At 38.3% G+C, this 18,966-nt stretch overlaps 1 protein-coding gene across 2 annotated transcripts in view; it reads left to right on the top strand.

The window, feature by feature from the left end:
- Positions 1 to 4,877: 4,877 nt before the first annotated feature.
- The window catches only part of LOC140136138 (casein kinase II subunit alpha), a 40,590-nt gene continuing 26,501 nt past the window's right edge, over positions 4,878 to 18,966 (top strand). Inside the window, exons 1-3 of one of the 2 annotated variants that reach the window (XM_072157843.1) lie at positions 4,878 to 5,515; positions 8,003 to 8,114; positions 18,733 to 18,834. In XM_072157843.1, coding sequence (XP_072013944.1) covers positions 5,418 to 5,515; positions 8,003 to 8,114; positions 18,733 to 18,834 — 312 coding nt within the window. In that variant the 5' untranslated portion in view covers positions 4,878 to 5,417. The remainder of the gene's footprint in view (positions 5,516 to 8,002; positions 8,115 to 18,732; positions 18,835 to 18,966) is intronic. The other variant, XM_072157844.1, reaches the window with a different exon arrangement.

Raw genomic sequence — 18,966 nt, 5'->3', positions numbered from 1 at the left:
TTATTTATGTTTCTGTCAAAGATAAGTAAGGCAGGCCCTCTGACTGGCCAAAATACAATGAAAATAAATGACATTTTGTCACCAAATTCAGTAAGATGTACGGCTTCAATGCAGGGCCGACATTGCCTGTTGTTGATAATGCGAGTCTATTATCAAGTGTCAGAGAATGTGGACCAGTGTAACATTAAAAGGCCTGTTCGGTGATTTGCTCATCCGGAGGATCGTCAGAGTAAAAATTATCAAAATTCGCCTTTGTTAGTGTCATAATAACAATTTCGGCCAATTGGGGACCGTTCACAAACACTTGTTGGGGGGCCTGATGCAAAAAGGGGGGCCCTTAAAAGTTTTGACCCTCCTAAGGGGGGCCCAGAAAAATGACCACAAATTTTCCTGGGAAAATTGAGTTTATATGCTTTTCTATGGGGTTGACCCATATATTTCATGTCAAAAAGGGGGCCCCTTACATTTTTGAGATCTGAAAAGGGGAGCCCCAAAAAAGTGATGATTTTTTTTTGCATCAGGCCCCCCTAACAAGTGTTTGTGAACGGTCCCTTACGGGCTGATAAAACTATAATAGATGTGCTAACATCAGTGGCGTTACGTTATAGGGCCCCGGGTATAGGGCCTCCCAAATCGATCTCAAAATTTAGAAAATTGCCAGTGGTTAAGCCAAAAGCCTTGCATTAAAGGCAAAATAAGACATTTATATAAATCTGTAATTGTCAAGGTCAACCAGGGTCATCCAAAGTTAAATTGCCATAAGTGTTACAGGTTCGTGAAATTTGGTGAGAATGCCCACCGTAGTCTCCACAGCAGCCAGTTTGGTTCCGCTTGCTCCACAAAAACAGTCTGCCAATGATAACGAACAGGTTTTTGATTGGCTAGCACTTTTCCCATGACGTCATCCAGCACATGCTGCTCATGTATTTGATTCAGCCAGGAGTTCAACCCACTGGCAATCAAGCCCACATCAAGTTCCCGGCGGCATCGCTTCTGATAAGGTTCTCATAGACTTTGCATTTTAATTGTCACCCTCTCAGAAATGGCCTGGCTGCAGAGGAGACTATGACCACCTAATTGAGATCAAGAATGTCAAGGTAATTTTGGAGTCATTCAGGGTTACCCGGGGTCAAATCGCTATAGATTGTTGCAGGTTTATAAAATTTGGTGGGAACGACCACTGAAGCAAGGCCAACAAAAGTCGACTGAGGTCATTTTGGGGTCATCCAGGGTCAATTCACTAGAATAGCTTTTAGCATGTTTGTGAAATTGAGTATGAACGACAATCCCAGCAAGACAAAAAATGTCAAGGTCATTTGGGGGTCATCCAAGGGCAAATCGCCTTAGATTGTGACAGGTTCTTGATATTTGGTGGTAATGACCATACCCACCCCCCCCCCCCAACTCACTGACACAAAAGTTGGTGACCATGGGAGTTACCATATCTTTCAAAGACCCCCTTTAGACCCTGTTTAGTATGAAATACCACTGATTACTGAAGCAAAACAAAAGAATGTCAAGGTCCTTCTGGTGTCATCCGGGGTAATCTGAGGTCAAATCGCCATAGATTGTCACAGGTTCATGATATTTGGTGGGAATGACCACCTAAAGAATGTCAAGATCATGTTGGGGTCACTCAGGGTCATGCAGGGTCAAATCGCCATAGATTGTCGCAGGCTCATAATTCAATAGTTTGTGTGAATGACCACCAAAGTAAGCCAAAAATTGTAAAGGGGTCATACAGGGTCATCAGGTCAAAAAGCTATAGATCGCCACAAGTAATGATATTTGGTGGGAATTACCACCTAAAGTAGGCCTAAGACAAAGAATGTAATGGTCATTTTGGGGTAATTCAAGGTCATCCAGGGTCAAATTGTCATTGATTGCTACAGGTTCATGATATTTGGTGAGAATAACCACTGAAGCAATACAAAAAATGTCAAATTGCCATAGATTATCCCAGAGATTATCGCAGTTTCATAATTTAATATTTGGTGCACTGAGAATGACCACCAAAGTAAGGCAAAAATTGTAAAGGTCATTTTTGGGGTCATCTAAGGTCAAATTGATATAGGTTATCACAGGTTGGTGGAAATGACCACCTAAGAATGTCAAGGTCATTTTGGGGTCATTTTGGATTACCCGGGGTCAAATCGCCATAGATTGTCACAGGTTTATAACATTTAAAATGAACGACCACCTCAGTCATTTTGGGGTCATCCAAGGTCAAATCGCTTTAGATTGTCACATGTTCATGATATTTGGTGGGAATGACCATAATTTGTAAGGGGAGACAGAGGAATGTCAAAATCATTTGGAGTCATTTGGGGTCATCCAGGTTCAAATCTTCATAGATTGTCAAACATGTAGGTTCATGATATTTAGTACGAACAACCACCGAAAAAAAAAGACAAAAAATGTGAAGGTCATTTTGGGGACCTACCGGTACAGGGTTATCCAAGGTCAATCGGCATAGATTGTCACAGGTTCATGAAATTTGGTGACAAACAATGTCAAGGTCATTTTGGGGTCATTCAAGGTCATTAGGGCTCAAATCGCCATAGATTGTCACAGATTCATGAAATTTGGTGGCGGGGAATTACCACCTATTAAAGTGAGACAAAGAATGTCAAGGTCATTGGTCATTTGGGTTCAAGTCGCCATAGATTGTCGCGAATGTCGCAGGTTCATGATATTTGGAGCATGAGAGAAAAGAAAATAATAAAACTGTGAAGTTCTTGTCATTTGTTACTCCCTATTCCAGAAAAATACAGAACTAATTTTGAATAAAAAAATATTATCCTGTTTTGTCAAATGTGTACATCCATATCAAAACGATGCACTTGTCGGCTGCTACATGTGTCTCTTAATGATAATAGCTAGGATTAAATACCAGACTCATCTCAAGTGGAGATCACTTCAAATCATTCCCAAGTCGCATATTTTAGGAATAGAGGACACTCCTTGACCATATGTGACTTTGGAGATGATTTGAAGTGACCTCCACTAAGATGAGTCTGGTATTTATTCCAAGCTAATTATGTGAAATGAGACACATGTAGCAGCCGACAAGTGCATCGTTTTGATATGGATGTACACAAATGAAACATAGCTAAATCCTAATCCTTTAGTTAGTCCTAACTAGCAATAAACATTAAATTTTAATATTTAGCCAATTTTTGGAAATAAAGGCCAAAAATATGCGTTTTAGGGTGTTTTTAGTATGTTGTGACAATCAAGCCCAAAGACTTGTACTAAGACTAATTTCAGTTTATGCATTCTAAATTTTTGAAAAGCCATAATGTTTCATTCTTAACTTACAACCATTTAATTAAAGTAACCCAAAAAAGTGAAAATTAGAGCAAAATTTCAGCATATACTCAAGATTTTGAATGCTTAGACTTGTTCCAAGTCTGTGATTTTTTTGACTCAATTGTCAGAAAACATGCCGAAAATGCAGTTGGCTCTTTTTTCAAGAAATTAGTAAAATAGTGAACTTTTTCTTTTATCTCCAGTTTATAGACTAAATGAATGATTGATTATGATTGCGCTATGTTTCATTTGGCAGAACTTTATAATATTTTTTTAAGCCCAAAAAGTTAGTTCTGTATTTTTCTGGAATGGGGAGTAGTTGCAGTCATAAGGTAAGAATATCAACCAAAGCTTAATAGGCCTACCTTCCCGTGTTTTGTAATCCTGTTCTGTCCAATGACAAAATTCCACTTTGCCCCAGGCTCTGCTGTTTAAAAAGAATTATGCAGTTCGGTGGTCAAAAGGTAAATAATAAAGGTTTATTTACAAACTTGCAAATAAATGTGCAAATAGTAAACATTACACAAGCATGGGTACCGGGTGTCCATACCCGGGGCCTTATCCCCACCTTTCGGAAAATGGCCCATTTTTTGTTCTTTTCAACCACTTTTTGACAGTTGTCCCGTGACATTGGCGCTAAAATTATGGACACTGGACACTAACAGTACACCCCTTGATAAATTTGTGACTATTTTGCATTTTTCTCAAAAAATAATAACACACTATACTATATAGGCAACAAAAGTTATGTATATTCTGAGACTGGTAAACCAACTTCCCGAGAGGAGAAGCGATTTGTGCCGGACGAGGGGGGGGCAAGCAATTTTGGCGAGCCGTTTTGGAAATCCCCGGATCCTTGTTCATTAAAAAAAAAAAAAAAAAAAAAAAAAAAGACGGCTGATAGTGAGTTTTTGACAATTTTATCGGGACCCAACTTTAGGAATTTTTCTTGCAAACAAGAGACCCATTACAGCAGCACATCCCCGTATACCGTACGCTATACGTTTCCCCGGATTTTTTGGCAATTTGAGCTATCTACAGTAGATAGCATTCTGAATTAGCTATTAAAATGATAAACTGCCTATTAATTTTTATTTTAAAAAAACAAACAAAATAACGTGACTGATGATACATGAAAAGCAATTTATATGCTTGATAATTATTTTAAGCATCTATATATAATTATTTAAAAAATGATAATAATTTTCACAAAAGAGTAATAAAACAACTTGAACTTGGTTATATCTTATTTGCAGATATAAATGCATCAGTGCATTGAGATTTTGAATTGAAATAGGTTTTGCTCAAGTTGGTTTTGCTTTTTCCTGCTGATGCTGTCAGGTTTTTTTTCTTTTTTTAACCATTTTAGGTGATTTCTTTTGTTTAAACCCGTTTCTCTAGTGTTTTTAGTTCCTCACACCGAAGTTCCTCATGATATTATTGCCCTTGACCGGTCAACAATGTTTTATCAATGTACGGTCAACTCAAAAGAATTTTTATTTTTGGATTATGCGGTAATTAGTAGTTCAACAACAGAGGGCGACAAACACTCGGTGTGGTCGATGAATCGTGCGGCCATTTTTCGCCATTTTAACGAAGAGAAATACGACAGGCTGTGAAGGATAGTGTCAAGAAATTCACAAAGTTAACGACTAAATCAACACAAATGAACCCGTGGATAGTTTCATCGTATTCTTGAAATTCCTGCTTTTCATTCCGGCTTGGTTTAAAATACATAACCTATTGGAAAACTGGTCATTTACGCCAATGTGAATTTGGGTGTGAATCTTTTCTTGCCAGGCATTCATGGAAGTTACATGCACGAGGCAGGATTTGTCACAAGCGGTTTCGTCACCTTGCATTTGCTGTTGTGTTTGACGACGGTGTAACAAAAACCCAATCCCGACGGATTGGGTTTTGTAGTACTATTCCAAGAATTTGTAAGACATATAAAAGCAACGGTGTTTTCCAGAGTACTTTGTGCAACTTCCTTTCGCCCTTTTGTAGGGGTCAGGGCGATTTGCAGTTCTGACAGCAATTTTTTACGTCCACTTAAAACTCATACATCATACAGACGTTGGAAACAACAGTTGGACTCAAATTATATGAAGATGGCAATGAGTAGAGCAAGAGTTTATGCTGATGTTAATACACATAGACCTAGAGAATATTGGGATTATGAATCCCATGTAGTAGAATGGGGGTAAGAAGATTTGTTTGTCTTCTTGTGATGACCATTGTCCTTGTAAATCCCATTTTGATTTTAAGCTTTTGTGTTACTGTTTGGTAATGTTTGGGCCCCAAATTGGGGACCCCTTCACGGACACACTTCACTTCACCTCTGACTGTTCACAGCATTGAAATGCGCAGCAACAGTGTTTGCTAAAACAAAGTAAATGTCATAAGCCATGATATGTAAGCCTTTGCCAATGTTGTTTGCGTTTGGACCATTGGCATTGATGATATCGTCAGCCGGTGTCAGTACCGATGAGCAGAGCACAGGCCAAAGTTATTATGGGATTTACAGAAAAGGTGAAATTATTCATGTCACAGTGTCGGTGTCCTGTCATCATGATGGTCATGATGAATGTCATGCAATCCACAAGTCAAGTGCACAATGTATGATGCATGATGTTGGAAAACTACCCACGACTAAATAGAATTTCAATCACGCTACATGTATTTCAAGTAGGAATTCCAATTGAATGAACGCAGCTTTCAATAGCGTGACTTTTTGCGTATACTGCGCGATGTACGCCAGCATGTGCGACTAGCTGCGTGAGCAAACGCGGAAGTGAATCCAACCATGCCAACGGCAACGCACTCGTGATTTGTTAGCATTGTATCCAAGGTCGTGCGTTCGCGTTGTAGTTTGAAATATGAGATATACGGTTGCGGTTGGATCGAGTACAGCTGTTGAAAGCTGCGTTCATTCAATTTGAATTTCTACTATTATAGTTCATGATATGCAACAAAATAAAGTAAGCAGCCGTCACCAAGGCCGGACAAGTTTGAAGCAGTAATCAACAGGGCACTCCTCGGTTTTAGGGGTCTAAATTATTTGTCCCAAACGCTAACCCTAACCCAAAATCTTCGCCCTAACCCTAATTCCAACCTTCACCCTAACTAAGCTAACTAAACCCTAACCCTAAAATATGCCAAATAAATAGACCCCCTAAAACCGAGGATTGTCATCAACCAGTTTTGAGTGTAAAATTTTTTTTTGATTTAAGATACAGAAACCGTACGGTAGGGCCTACATGAAGAGCGATCAAAAATGTGTCCAAATTTTCAAAAATGCGTCCAGAGTCCAGACGCAAGGATGCGCGCGGCCACTCTAATGGGAAGCCTACATGTACCATGATACACCTGTGTTTTTGGATGGATCATGGCATCTTTCTTTCAGTTTCATGTTGTAAACTAATAACAACCACCATTAGCATGATCAGTGCTGTACGGTGCAAAAACTGATTGAGGAGCCAATGGCTCCTAACTTTATAAATTTAGGCGCCCAAATTTTGCTCCCAGGTAAAAAATCTGAGGTGCCAACGTAAACTGAACAGCCACTTGTGTTGAATGTTCATAGCTTCTGTACTCTGATCTACATATTCCCATTGAACGCTACATACTTCATACGCAGTATGTACAGTGTAGGCCTATATGTTTTCCAGGAATTCCTCATTGAGACATGATGATAAATGCATATTCATAGCATACATTCGTACTCTTGAATGCTACATTACATACGTGTTTTGTTTTTGGTGATTAAAAGCTTCAGCAGTTGGTCGCCATTGGCGCCAGGGATTGAATATTTAGTCGCCATCAGCAAAAATCTTGTCGCCAATGCGCCTAAAATGGTCGCACTGTACAGCACTGAGCATGATTATAAAGGGCAATTTACACAATTAAAGGGCAGTATTGTCTCAGAGTGCTACTAAAAAACATTCATCATGAAGGCAACAAAATCGCACACTGGTGCTTATCAACTATCTTCTTGTTTACCACAACAGAGAAACCAACTAAAGATGGTCTAGTCATGCATGTGATCGGATAGGGTGTTATTGCTACATATCTGATATAATTTCAAAAAGTATCTTGTGGTACAAAATTGATGGTAAATGTATGACTGTGATAGACACAATGCATCCAAAGCAGATTTGAGTGACAAATTTGGGAAAATGTTCATTTTTCTTTTGATATCTACATGTAGGCCTATTGAGTAGGCCTACTTTGTTTATTGATTAAAAAACATTGATTCCAAAGTGACAAATTTGAAATAATAAATGTCATCCAGTATCATGATAAGGCCACCATAATTAAAACCCAAATCTCAAAGCTGCCATGCGCGTTATCATTTGTCTCATCCAGTAATCTATGCAGAATCGCAGAGCAACAAATGAGGTGTCAAAATATGAAGTATGAAATGCTGCAGTCAATGAGTTCAATCAATTTGCTCAATACTATTTTGGTTTCTAAATCATGGCAACTTTCATATTGTACCAATACTTTTTCAGTGTAACTATTAAGTTATAGTCCTCATATGTGCACTTGTTCTCATTGTCTTTTTATGTCTCGCTTTTGAGGCAAGTATGTCGGGATTGTTCATAGTTCATTAAAAAGTAGAAAAGGTTCTTTTTCAGATCTAAGTATTCTGGTACTTAATCAGAAATGTCTTGCTTTTGTTTTACAGTCAACAAGACGATTATCAGATAGTGAGAAAACTAGGCAGGGGCAAATACAGTGAAGTATTCGAAGCTGTCAATATCACCAATAATGAAAAGTGTGTAATCAAAATTCTCAAGGTGAGTAGAGTGCAGATTCATTTCGTTATTTCTTTGAATTCTTTCTGCTGTACGTCATGCTTGTAGATCAAATAGCGTGCACACGTGTTTCTACTGAGCAAACGGTTGCGGGTGAATTCGGGGTGATGCGAGGAATGTGCAGTAACGGCCCAGCAGAGACCGATCGGGTGAAGGTGAATGCACTGTAATGCGAGTGAATCCGTTAACCTAGCACTTGTTCAGTGCATAGAGGACCATGACAGGTCCTTTCTAACCTTACAACCATAGGCGTAGATCCGGGGGATGGGGGATTTATCCCCCCAATATTGCCAGGGGGATGCTCCATACAATCATCCCCCCCAATGTTGACGCCTGAATATAAGTTTCTGACCAAATTAACCTCATATTTGCCCATTTTAGCCCCAAAAGTACAAATTTTGGCAAGGCTTGCAGCATTTATTCCACTTTTGCACCATATTTCATCAGTTTAGCTTAAAAATAGCAAAATTTTTTGCTTTCTTAGCGCGCACATGTACCATTAACTTATTCTGTCGCCAAAAGGTGCTGCTTTCACTATACTTCAAGAATTTTTTCCAACCCCATCCCCCCCAATGTCAAAAAGAAATCTACGCCACTGCTTACAACAGCCACCAGTCCCCGGTGCTGCGCGCCTCGTTGGCCGCCTTGCTGAAATGCGCACTTAGCACGCACCCCCCTCAAGGAACTAGAACTAGTTCTACCGTCAACCATCTATTGAGGTGGTTAATAGTGGTGATCGCGGTAGTGTTCGCAGTAGAAACAGTTTGGGTGACAATTTTGCAGCAAGGCATTATCCAGAGGGGTGTCTTTAGGGTGTCCAAAATGGTCAAAAATCAGGGTGTCCACTTCCTATTCACTCCATTATAAAAATAAGAATTTTAGGGTGTCCAAATTGAAAACAGGGTGTCCAAATGACACCTGGACACCCCTCTGGCTAAAGCCTTGTTTTGCAGGTGACACTGGAAGTTCATAGCCTACTACAATACAGTGTGAGCATTCAAAATCTGACCTTGAATGTCACAAAAACGACCCGATGAAGGTGAGAGGTTTAAAATTCGAGTGAAGGTGAAAGGGCAGTAATGTGAGGTGCTCAGTACAAACATGCCAAAAGAGAAGGCTCTATCCTCTCATGAACCCAAATACAATAAACACACTACTGTAGGTGAATGGATGTGGTTTGTGAAACTGATGTGATGGATGTCAATTTGGTGTCAATTGGTTACAATCTGCGTGTTTAACACTGAGCACTCAGTATTTTTACCCGGTATTACCTGGTAACCCACAATCCGATTCAGGCAACAACCAGCACGTTTCTACAGATGCTTAAAATAAGGGTCATGTGGTGTGTACCGGAAGTACTGAAAATATTTTCCTGACCCCCCCCAAAAAAGCTGCTTTTAAGGTCACGATGTGATACATGAAATGTACATAAAGAAGTTCAACACCCAGTACCGGGTGTCACACCACATGGTCTACCTCATGAGGTGGATCACGGTTGCCGGGTGTCCACACCGCATCACTCTGAACCGATCTGTTTCCACTGAGCACATTACCCACCAACCGTTCCCCAGTAGAAACACGCAGATTGAGTGACGACATCGCACATTTGTGCCACACTCACATTCGTTCACTTAGTGCTGTCTACTTTACGCACATGCTTGTACTTGCACATGTCATGGTCATCTGGGCCATTGAGACTGTTAAAGCTACTGACCCTTAATACATTTGCTGGTCCAGCTTTCTGAATATTTTCTGTTGCAAGATAAAGAACAGCCTTCTTGGATCACCAAGCATGTGCTAATTTAATTATAAAACAGTCTTATCAGCAGAATGCTGCAAGATAAACAGAATACCCACACCAGTACTGTAGGCAGATCAACCAGAAACATTCTGTAGATCAGAGAAGAAGAAAGGGTCTACATGACTACATGTACGTGTAGTACTCTTATCAAACAAAGTTCAAGGTGGAAAGAGAGCGAGAGAGTTGCCGATACAACTTCGGACTGCTGGATCTACAGAAATATTCAAGGGAAATCTTAAGACTTCTATTTTAAGAACTTTGTAATTCGTTGTAAACACTATGGTACCTTGTGAATAGCATCCTAAATACCTGGGTTGTTGTTGTTGTTGTTGTTGTTGTTGTTGTTGTTGTTGTTGTTGTTGTTGTTGTTGTTGAGTTCTCATCATACATGTACATGTAGATCAACAGAGAAGGGATGCATGTATTTTTGACCATGTTTTTGATAAACAGATTAATCTGCAAGAAATTTTTTGTACATTTCCATTATGTAATGTACAATGTAGCTAGAGCTTTACAGTGGTATAAAAATCTCAATTTTTTTTGAGAGAAGTGGAGGATGAGGCTGTGGATTACAAAATGCCCCTTAAAACCATGATTTTTCCTCCTGCAAAAAAACCCTGCCAAAGAGAAAGGATATTTCTGGTGTGATCAAGCAAAATCAGTCTGAAGTTGGGCATATTCAATTTTCAGTTTTTACATAAAAGCATTTGCATAGCTACTAGGGGTGTGATTTTCGGGTAATTTTGTGCCCGGGTACCCGGCGCGTTTTTGGGGCGGGTAACCGGGTACCCGAAATTGCAAAAGTAACAGCATTCTCGGGCGGGACTCGAATTCCCGGGACTCACTCACACCCTTAAGGGATCTAAAATGAGCGTTTATTGCGTTTCGATAGTATTTTTTGTGGGACATGAGAGCACCTCGGACCTATCGAATTGCATTATGAATACGAAGCATGTCTTTCTGATATCAAATAATTTTCATTTGATATTTTTCAAATTTTTGATATATAACAGTCCTCGAAGTAAATTATATAATTAATCTAATGATATATTCTTAAAGTGTATGTAGCAGGGAGGAAAAGCCGACGGTCAATTGAAAATTTTGACCTTTCATATTGAAGATATGGATTTTTTTCCCAAAAAGACCTATTTTTTTTTTTGGTGTTTTGGGGAAAAAAATCCATATCTTCAATACGAAAGGTCAAAATTATCAATTGATCGTCGGGTTTTTCATCCCACCTACATACACTTTAAGTATAAATCATCAGATTTATAAAGTTTACTTCAAGTACTGTTAAATATCAAAAATATCAATTTTTAATGATTTGCCATAAAATGTGTATTAAATTGCGAATTTCAAAAATCAAAATTATTTGATCAGAATGACATTCTTCGCATTCAGAATGCAATTCGATATGTCTGATGTGCTCTGATGTCCCAAAATAAATACTGTCCAAACGTTCATACCCCAGCCCTTAATAGCTACATTTTGCAGAAATTGAACATTTAGTTCCAAAGATATGAACACTTGTGCTGGTTTAATACTTTCCTGCCGCTTTGCTGCTCTGAAGATGATTTTACTTCACTGCGCAGTCGTGGCAAGCCGATATATCGATCACTCCATCGCTTTGCCGTGGCGGCGACACCGCTGGGAGTTGAATTCAAGTCAACTCGGAGCGGTGCTTAGTGGCAAGAGTCACTTTCAGAGTCATGCCGCTGCTGCTCCGCTTGCAGACAAGTGCAAGCGGCATGATGAAGCGTCATGCCGCTCAGCGGCAGAAAGTATGAAACCAGCATTAAAGTGTTTCCAAAACAATATGCAACAAAAGAAATTATCGTCTTTGTTTTGCTATATCTGCAAATCAATATCCAACTTCCAACTGATTTTGCTTGATCACATCACACATACGCTCAGACGCTCATCAAACAAAAGCAGCGGTTGAATTTGAATTTTGCGATGCGATGCAATTTCCATCAACTGCTATGCACATTTCCAAAATGCATAGCTAAAAGTGCTATACATAAATTTGAGCTAAATTCCACGTCGTATTTACCTCAAAAGTTCCCTAACGCATCCTCCGAAAGGGCAGAAATTTGCCCTTTTTCGGACTCGGTTAACTCTCTTGTTTTTGGCATTTTGACACAAATCACGTGGGGATATCCCTCAAGCTAGCAATGTAAAGTCCCAGGTAATTTTGGTGGTTCCCGAATCTGTCAAGCTCTTGAAATAGCAAAATTACAACGGTCAAATAAACGGCTATCAGCAAAAAACCTGACCTCTGACCGTTGCTAGGAGATGTTTTCAAGTAGTTTCAAGACCTGAAGCTGTATACCAACTGCGCATAAAAAAATTGTTTATATGTTTACTGGGCATCGGTTTCAAAACACGCACTTTACGTCGCGATAATGAGCTCATGAATAATTGATGTGGGAAATGTCAATGTTGATATTACACGTAAATTTTGACTTTTTGAAAACAATCGTGCATTCTGATGGCTTTTAAGCATAAAATCCAGCACAAACATGAATTTATTGATGATAAATAAATGATAAACACATACCACCTGTATTTTCTTGGATATATTTAATATTTTATTAGCAACAAGGTGAGTTTGGGAAATGTGTGTGATGCGCGAATACAATATTGGCGGCAGCAGTGATAACCGAGATTTGATGACAATGACAGAAGTTGTAGATTCGCTACGCAAACACAATATTGCATCGCCAAATGCTACACATTTTTTTTGCATAGCAAAATAACTGCGATGCAAAATTTGGAAACTGCTATGCAAACATGTGTTTTGCATAGCGCAAACAGCTATGCAAAAAAATTGACTGAATTCGAACCCTGAACATAAGTATGATTCAGAATCTGGCTTGCAACAAAGGTTGTGAGCTGTCACTAGGATCCACAACATGCTCATCTACATCTCAGGGAAACAGTTCTTAAACCCAAATACATTTGTACATTCATTGAATGACCTTTGAAGATTTAGGTACAAAAAACTCATAATCTGCTACTTGAGGTCAAATTTTGCACTATGATTATGTAATTGAGGTTATTGGACTATGCCATTGGGATGATGCTCTTGTGGTCCATAGTGTGTACAGTGTATGTCTCACTTGTCAAAGTCAAAGTGCATCTGATGGATGAAAGGAAACTAGTGACTTAACCCACAATGCTCAACATTGTAATCCCAGCAAAGTGACAGATAAATTAAGTCCAGGAAGTGGTACGTGCACATGAATGCTATAGCCTTTAGATCTTTCCTATAAAATGCTGGTAGGAAATAGGATGAAAACAATTTAAACAACTTGCCATTCATTTTGATTTTTGTTTTAAATTTGCGATATAATACAAATTTGAATTGCATTTCATATTATTCCTGTTTAGTTTGTTTGTTACATTGTTTTTCTCTTTCTTTTCAAATATATTACCATACAGGAAATCTAGTAAAATAATATTAACCCTAACTCCCGAAAATACCACAAGGATAACCACTGCGCATGGATGAATCCCAGGTGATGCGATGACACAATCACCTTAAGTGCTATATGCTAAGGGAATCCCCTGTGCTACCCGTGGGTGATCGACTGATCGTGTGCTTGGCATGCGTGGGGTATAAGGTTCGAATCCTGGGGTACCAAGTGACTTCTTTGTTCATCTTCCGATAGCAAAAAGCAGTGTCCGGTGTTAGCGTTATTTTTGTATTTTCCTATATTGAGGCCTGTGTTAACCCTAACTCCCAAAAATAACACAAAATCAGGGTTCGGTTTTTGCCGGCAAAAACCTGTTTTTGGCAAAAACTCGCATATAGTCACTCAAATATTACAAAATAACACAGAAAGCTCATAAACAGCAGCACACAACTTTTAATGAATCATTCAACATAATTTCTGTCTCATCAAGTCCTTAAAATGAAAAAGTTTTGAATCTGATATATGCCACATTTCGGTTAAATGCACTTGAGGAATGAAAACGCATGCCTTTAATTTCTTAATATATTGCTTATAATTACAAAATCTGGCTTTGTTACACTCGGGAAATGATTTTTGTAACTTAATAATTTGTTTTGAGATGAAAAAACTGAACTATAAATCACTTTTTAGTTTTTGCCATTTTGCTGGCAAAAATTGTTTTTATAAGCGGTTAAAACCACGGTTTTTTCCACCTGCGGCAAAAACCTGCGAACCCTGCACAAAATACCATGAGGATAACCACTGCGCATGCATGAATCCCAGGTGATCTGATGACGTAATCACCGAAGTGCTATATGCTCAGGGGAATCGCTGGCCGGGCCAGCGGAACCCCTGTGGCTACCCGTGGGTGATTGTGTGCTTGGCATGCGAGAGGTCTAAGGTTCGAATCCCGGGGGTACCAAGTGAACAAAGAGCAGTTTCTGTTGTAACCTTCCTTTTTTTTTGCAATTGAGCTCTTCAAAAATGATGGTCTGCCTTGGTGCCCCTGGGATCTTTCAAGGCATTTATCGTCACTTGTTGGTCTTTAATGCCCTTCTTTGACTTTGCCCAGTACCTTGAAAATAGGTATCCCCCCAAAAAAATTTGAGGCCTGATTCAACCTGTTTTTAAATAAATGGACATCCACTTCAATCAAGACAGAAGAGGTAAAGTCTGATACGTTATGACTGGCCATAGAATTGAACAACAGTTCCTCTTCTAAATTAACGATCAAAACAACAAATTAAGCTGACATTAATTTACGTGCCAAGGTAGTAATTAAGAATATTTTGCCTAAAGGGCCAAGTTCTGAATCTCATCTTACTATAAATAGGGGAATGTTGTATGTATCTATCTATCTATCTATGTATGCCTATAAAGGCTCCGTCAGTTTCGATCCAAATGTCGCCAAATTCATACGGGAGATCGATGAATATACGGGAACGTGTTTGAACTTTATTTGGTTGAAAAGCGGTCAAGAATTGGCTGCAAAAACAGTGAAAATATGGGTAAAAACGGGTTTTTGTTATGAAAATCGGTTGTCAGCCTCACGCGTCACTGCAGCTGGTCAAGCAGCGTCGGCGCCTGCGTGCGTATCGCATTATTAATAGGTATATTGCTGATCCATTGATTATCCTTTTCTGGTGCATTGTGGGATAGAAAAGGGAGCAAATTAGCGATCGATTTGCCCCCTTTTCAATCCCACAATGCACCAGAAAAGGATAATCAATGGATCAGCAATATACCCTATGGGCGGGTAAACGGCGCAGAGCCACGCGACTGCGAGCCAGAGACCAGTGGACATGATAATACGGAAAGAAGGAAAAATAAAGGACAAAAAGGTACATGGACGGGTCACAGGATTATGATAACGGGTAAACACGTCCGCAAACACGCTATGAGAGGACGTAAAAAAAAAAAAAAAAGATGTTTGTTGTATAAACAACATGAAGCGGTACTATAAAGAAAAATTAAATTAAAATGAGGACAAAAAAGTACGAATAATAGGCTAACGAGTTAAAGTAACTAAATGAAACGGGAACGAAACAAAGAAGGAAAGAAACTAATCAGGAAATGTAAGAAAAAAGAAGCTAAAATAATGAGAACAGAATTAAATAAAAAACATGGAAACGGCAAATCACAAGCAGCAAATAAACAAAGAAGCTAAAGGGAAATGTAAGAAAGAACAGATTTAGAAAATAATGGGAGCGAGGTTAAATAAATAAATAACATGGAAACGGAAAATCACAAGCTAAGCAAAAGAAACTAAAAAAAGAAAGTGTAAGAAGAGACAGGTTTAGAAAAATAAAATGTACCTTTTCAATGATTCTACCTGTTCAGTAATTATTCCTGTTATGGTGAACGCTCCCATCTAGCGGGGACCAGCTGAAGCGCTGGTATCCCGCTAGTCTTACTATAAATAGGGGAATGTTGTATGTATCTATCTATCTATGTATCTATGTATCATGGAAAGGCTCCGTCAGTTTCGATCCAAATGTCGCCAAATTCATATGGGAGATCGATGAATATACGGGAACGTGTTTAAACTTTATTTGGTTGAAAACGGTCAAGAATTGGCCTCAAAATCAGTGAAAATGTGGTCCGTTGCTATCCAAGGTAAACAAAAACAGGAGTCAGTTACTAAGCTAGGCCTGCGCGTCACACGGGCGTATCTAATGCCAAGCCGCTCGCGTAGCGCAGCGATTGCGCGCGGGTAACGCAGCACTACACCATGGTACGCGTAAACGACGCAGAGTCACGTAGTGAATGATATTACGGGTGAACGACCGTAGCGTAATAAATACGGGAAACAGATGTGTGTTAAAAAGTACAAACAACATGAAGAGGTAGGCCTACTATAAATAAAAAAGAAAACAAAATGAGGACAAACAGGCTGTACGAGTAAGTGGGTTATACTTAGTCACAAAATGAAACCGGGAATAAAATAGGCTAAAGAAGGAAAGAAAGAAGCTCTTCAGGAAATGTAAAAAAAAAAAAAGCTATAATAAAATCAGGAAGTTTAAATAAAAAAGCTATTAAACTGAGGACAGAATTAAATAAATAACATGAAAGCGGAAATCACAAGCTATGCAGCAAATAAAATAGAAGCTAAAATGGAAATGTAAGAAAGGACAGATTTAGAAAATAACGGGAACGGGGTTGAATAAATAAAAAAACATGGTAACGGAAAATCGGAAGCTTTATAGCAGCAGAATTTTTTTTTAAATGGAACAAAATTGGCCCATGTAGAAAAAACTAAAAAGAAAGAAAGAAGTTAAAATGGAAACGTAGGCTTAAAGAGGGTCAGGTTCAGATAAATAAAATTTACCTTTTCAATGATTCTACCTGTTCAGTAATTCCTCCTGTTTTAGTGAACGCTCCCATTTACTCATCTAGCGGGGACCCGCGCGTAGCGCGGGTGTCCCGCTAGTAATTATAAATAGGCTTAAATTAGAACATTTGAAATTGGTAGTTTTTGAATTAGCTCAATTTTAAGCTCATTAGAGGGGTATTGATCCACAGCCTCATCCCCCCACTTTTCTCCAAAAAAAATCGAGATTGTTTACATGTACAAACAAATTTCTCGCAGATTTATTTGTTTTTTAAAACGAAAATATTATTAATTTTATGGATACTAACAAACATGACAGACAATTTTATACATGTACATTGATATCAGCATCACATAATTTATGACATAATTCTTTTGGATTTAAATACTTGTACAGCTGAAAAGGAAAATGAAAACAAGGAAGAGTGTGAATTATAGCAAGATTTTGTCCATTTTGACACCCAAATTTGGCAACCTCCCTATTTGTGGCAAGTTTTGTGCCTTTTTGAAGTTGCATGTAATTTTGAAAACTTCCCCTACTGGATCTTTTGTTTGAATCCTTTCTATTTTCTGGATGTTAATGTTGGCATCTCTGGGAAATATTTCACAGAATAAGTAAAAAAAGTAGAAAATAGAGTTTTGCAACAACAGGCAAAATTTTATATTCTGGTCTAACTTACTGTGATCATTCTGATTCAACACACAACACAAACCATAGACCTTAGTCACCTTACGCTGTACATGTACATGGAAAACTAGAGCCCAAAGTTATCTGTTTTTAAGGAAACATTTCATAGAATTCCAAGTATAAAATGGAGTTTTGCAATAACAGGCTAAATTTTATATTTGGGTCTAATTTCCAATTTCCAACCTTAAGCTGTACATATACATGTTTAATATTAATATTATTAGATTCCTGGTAAATTTATCAAAAGACACTGTTTTGCAAGCGATGTAATTATCCCAAGAACATATGATTCTAGATGACTCTTCTCTTCATGTTGAGTATAATGACATGTGTGTGCAATGCTTCTACATAATTCATGTTTGTGGCTTTCACACAACTGAGATGATGGAAAACGCTGCATCAGTGTACATAACAAAATTACTGCGCCATAAATAGCAGCGAGTGAATTAATTGCTGCAAAGATCATGAAAATGTCAGAATGATTGTGTGTTGTTATAGGAAGATGCAAAGTGAGATCGCTGTATCTTATCGAATTAATGTGTGGACTTCTTGAGATGAGAGAATAATATTGTATCAAAGTAAATGAACGTAGGCTAGGAAATATATGTACTGAGCTACATTTGTAGAGCTAGTTACTGAGTTTGTTTTGATTGCATCTTGATATTTTGAAATTTGTATTCCTGGTTGAAGGCTTCTAGGTTGCACTAGAGAAATTATCACAATAACTTATTATTACAAGTCATTTTAACACAAAAATACTTTGTATTTGTTTCCCTCGGATTTGGATTTGGAGTAAGTTTCTGAATAAAGAGTAACCTTAAGGGGGTACTACACCCCTGGCCAATTTTGTGCCTATTTTTGCATTTTTCTCAAAAATGATAGCGCATTGATGACAAGTATGATATGTATATTATAGGGGCAAGGACTACAACTACTGCACTGGAAATTTTATTTCAGCACAGACAACAGTTGTGGAGTTACAGTCAAAAATGAGGGAAAACCAATATTTGATCAATAAATCAATAACTACTTGTCTTGAGTCACTGAAATTCCAGTGTAGTAACTGGATTCCTTGCCCCTATAATATACATAACTTTTGTTACCAGTGTTTTATTAGTTTTTGAGAAAAATGCAAAAATAGTCACAAATTTATCAAAGGGTGTAGTACCACCTTAAGTTATTTTTTTTTTATTCACATGTATTACCGATTTCGATCTTTTTGGCTTTTAATTGTAATGATGAATTGAATGTCATTGGGGATTTGTACTCGCATCTAGTTAAATCATATATGAAATTGTATATTTTCTTTTCTATCTTTACAGCCTGTCAAAAAGAAGAAAATTAAAAGAGAAATCAAAATCTTGGAGAACCTACGAGGAGGACCCAACATCATCAATCTACAGGCAATTGTTAAAGATCCAGTGGTAAGTAGCTCTTTAAAAAAAAGAAAAAAAGTTTTGGGAGTTAACTGCTCAAGTTCAAATTCATGTTCAAGTTCATGTTACATTAAAGGGGCATTTAAACCACCGGTCATTGCCGCTTCTCTCACTTCGCTG

This window comes from Amphiura filiformis, chromosome 16, assembly GCF_039555335.1.
Source record: "Amphiura filiformis chromosome 16, Afil_fr2py, whole genome shotgun sequence".
Lineage (NCBI taxonomy): Eukaryota > Metazoa > Echinodermata > Ophiuroidea > Amphilepidida > Amphiuridae > Amphiura > Amphiura filiformis.
This window is presented reverse-complemented; position numbering and strand designations above follow the sequence as displayed.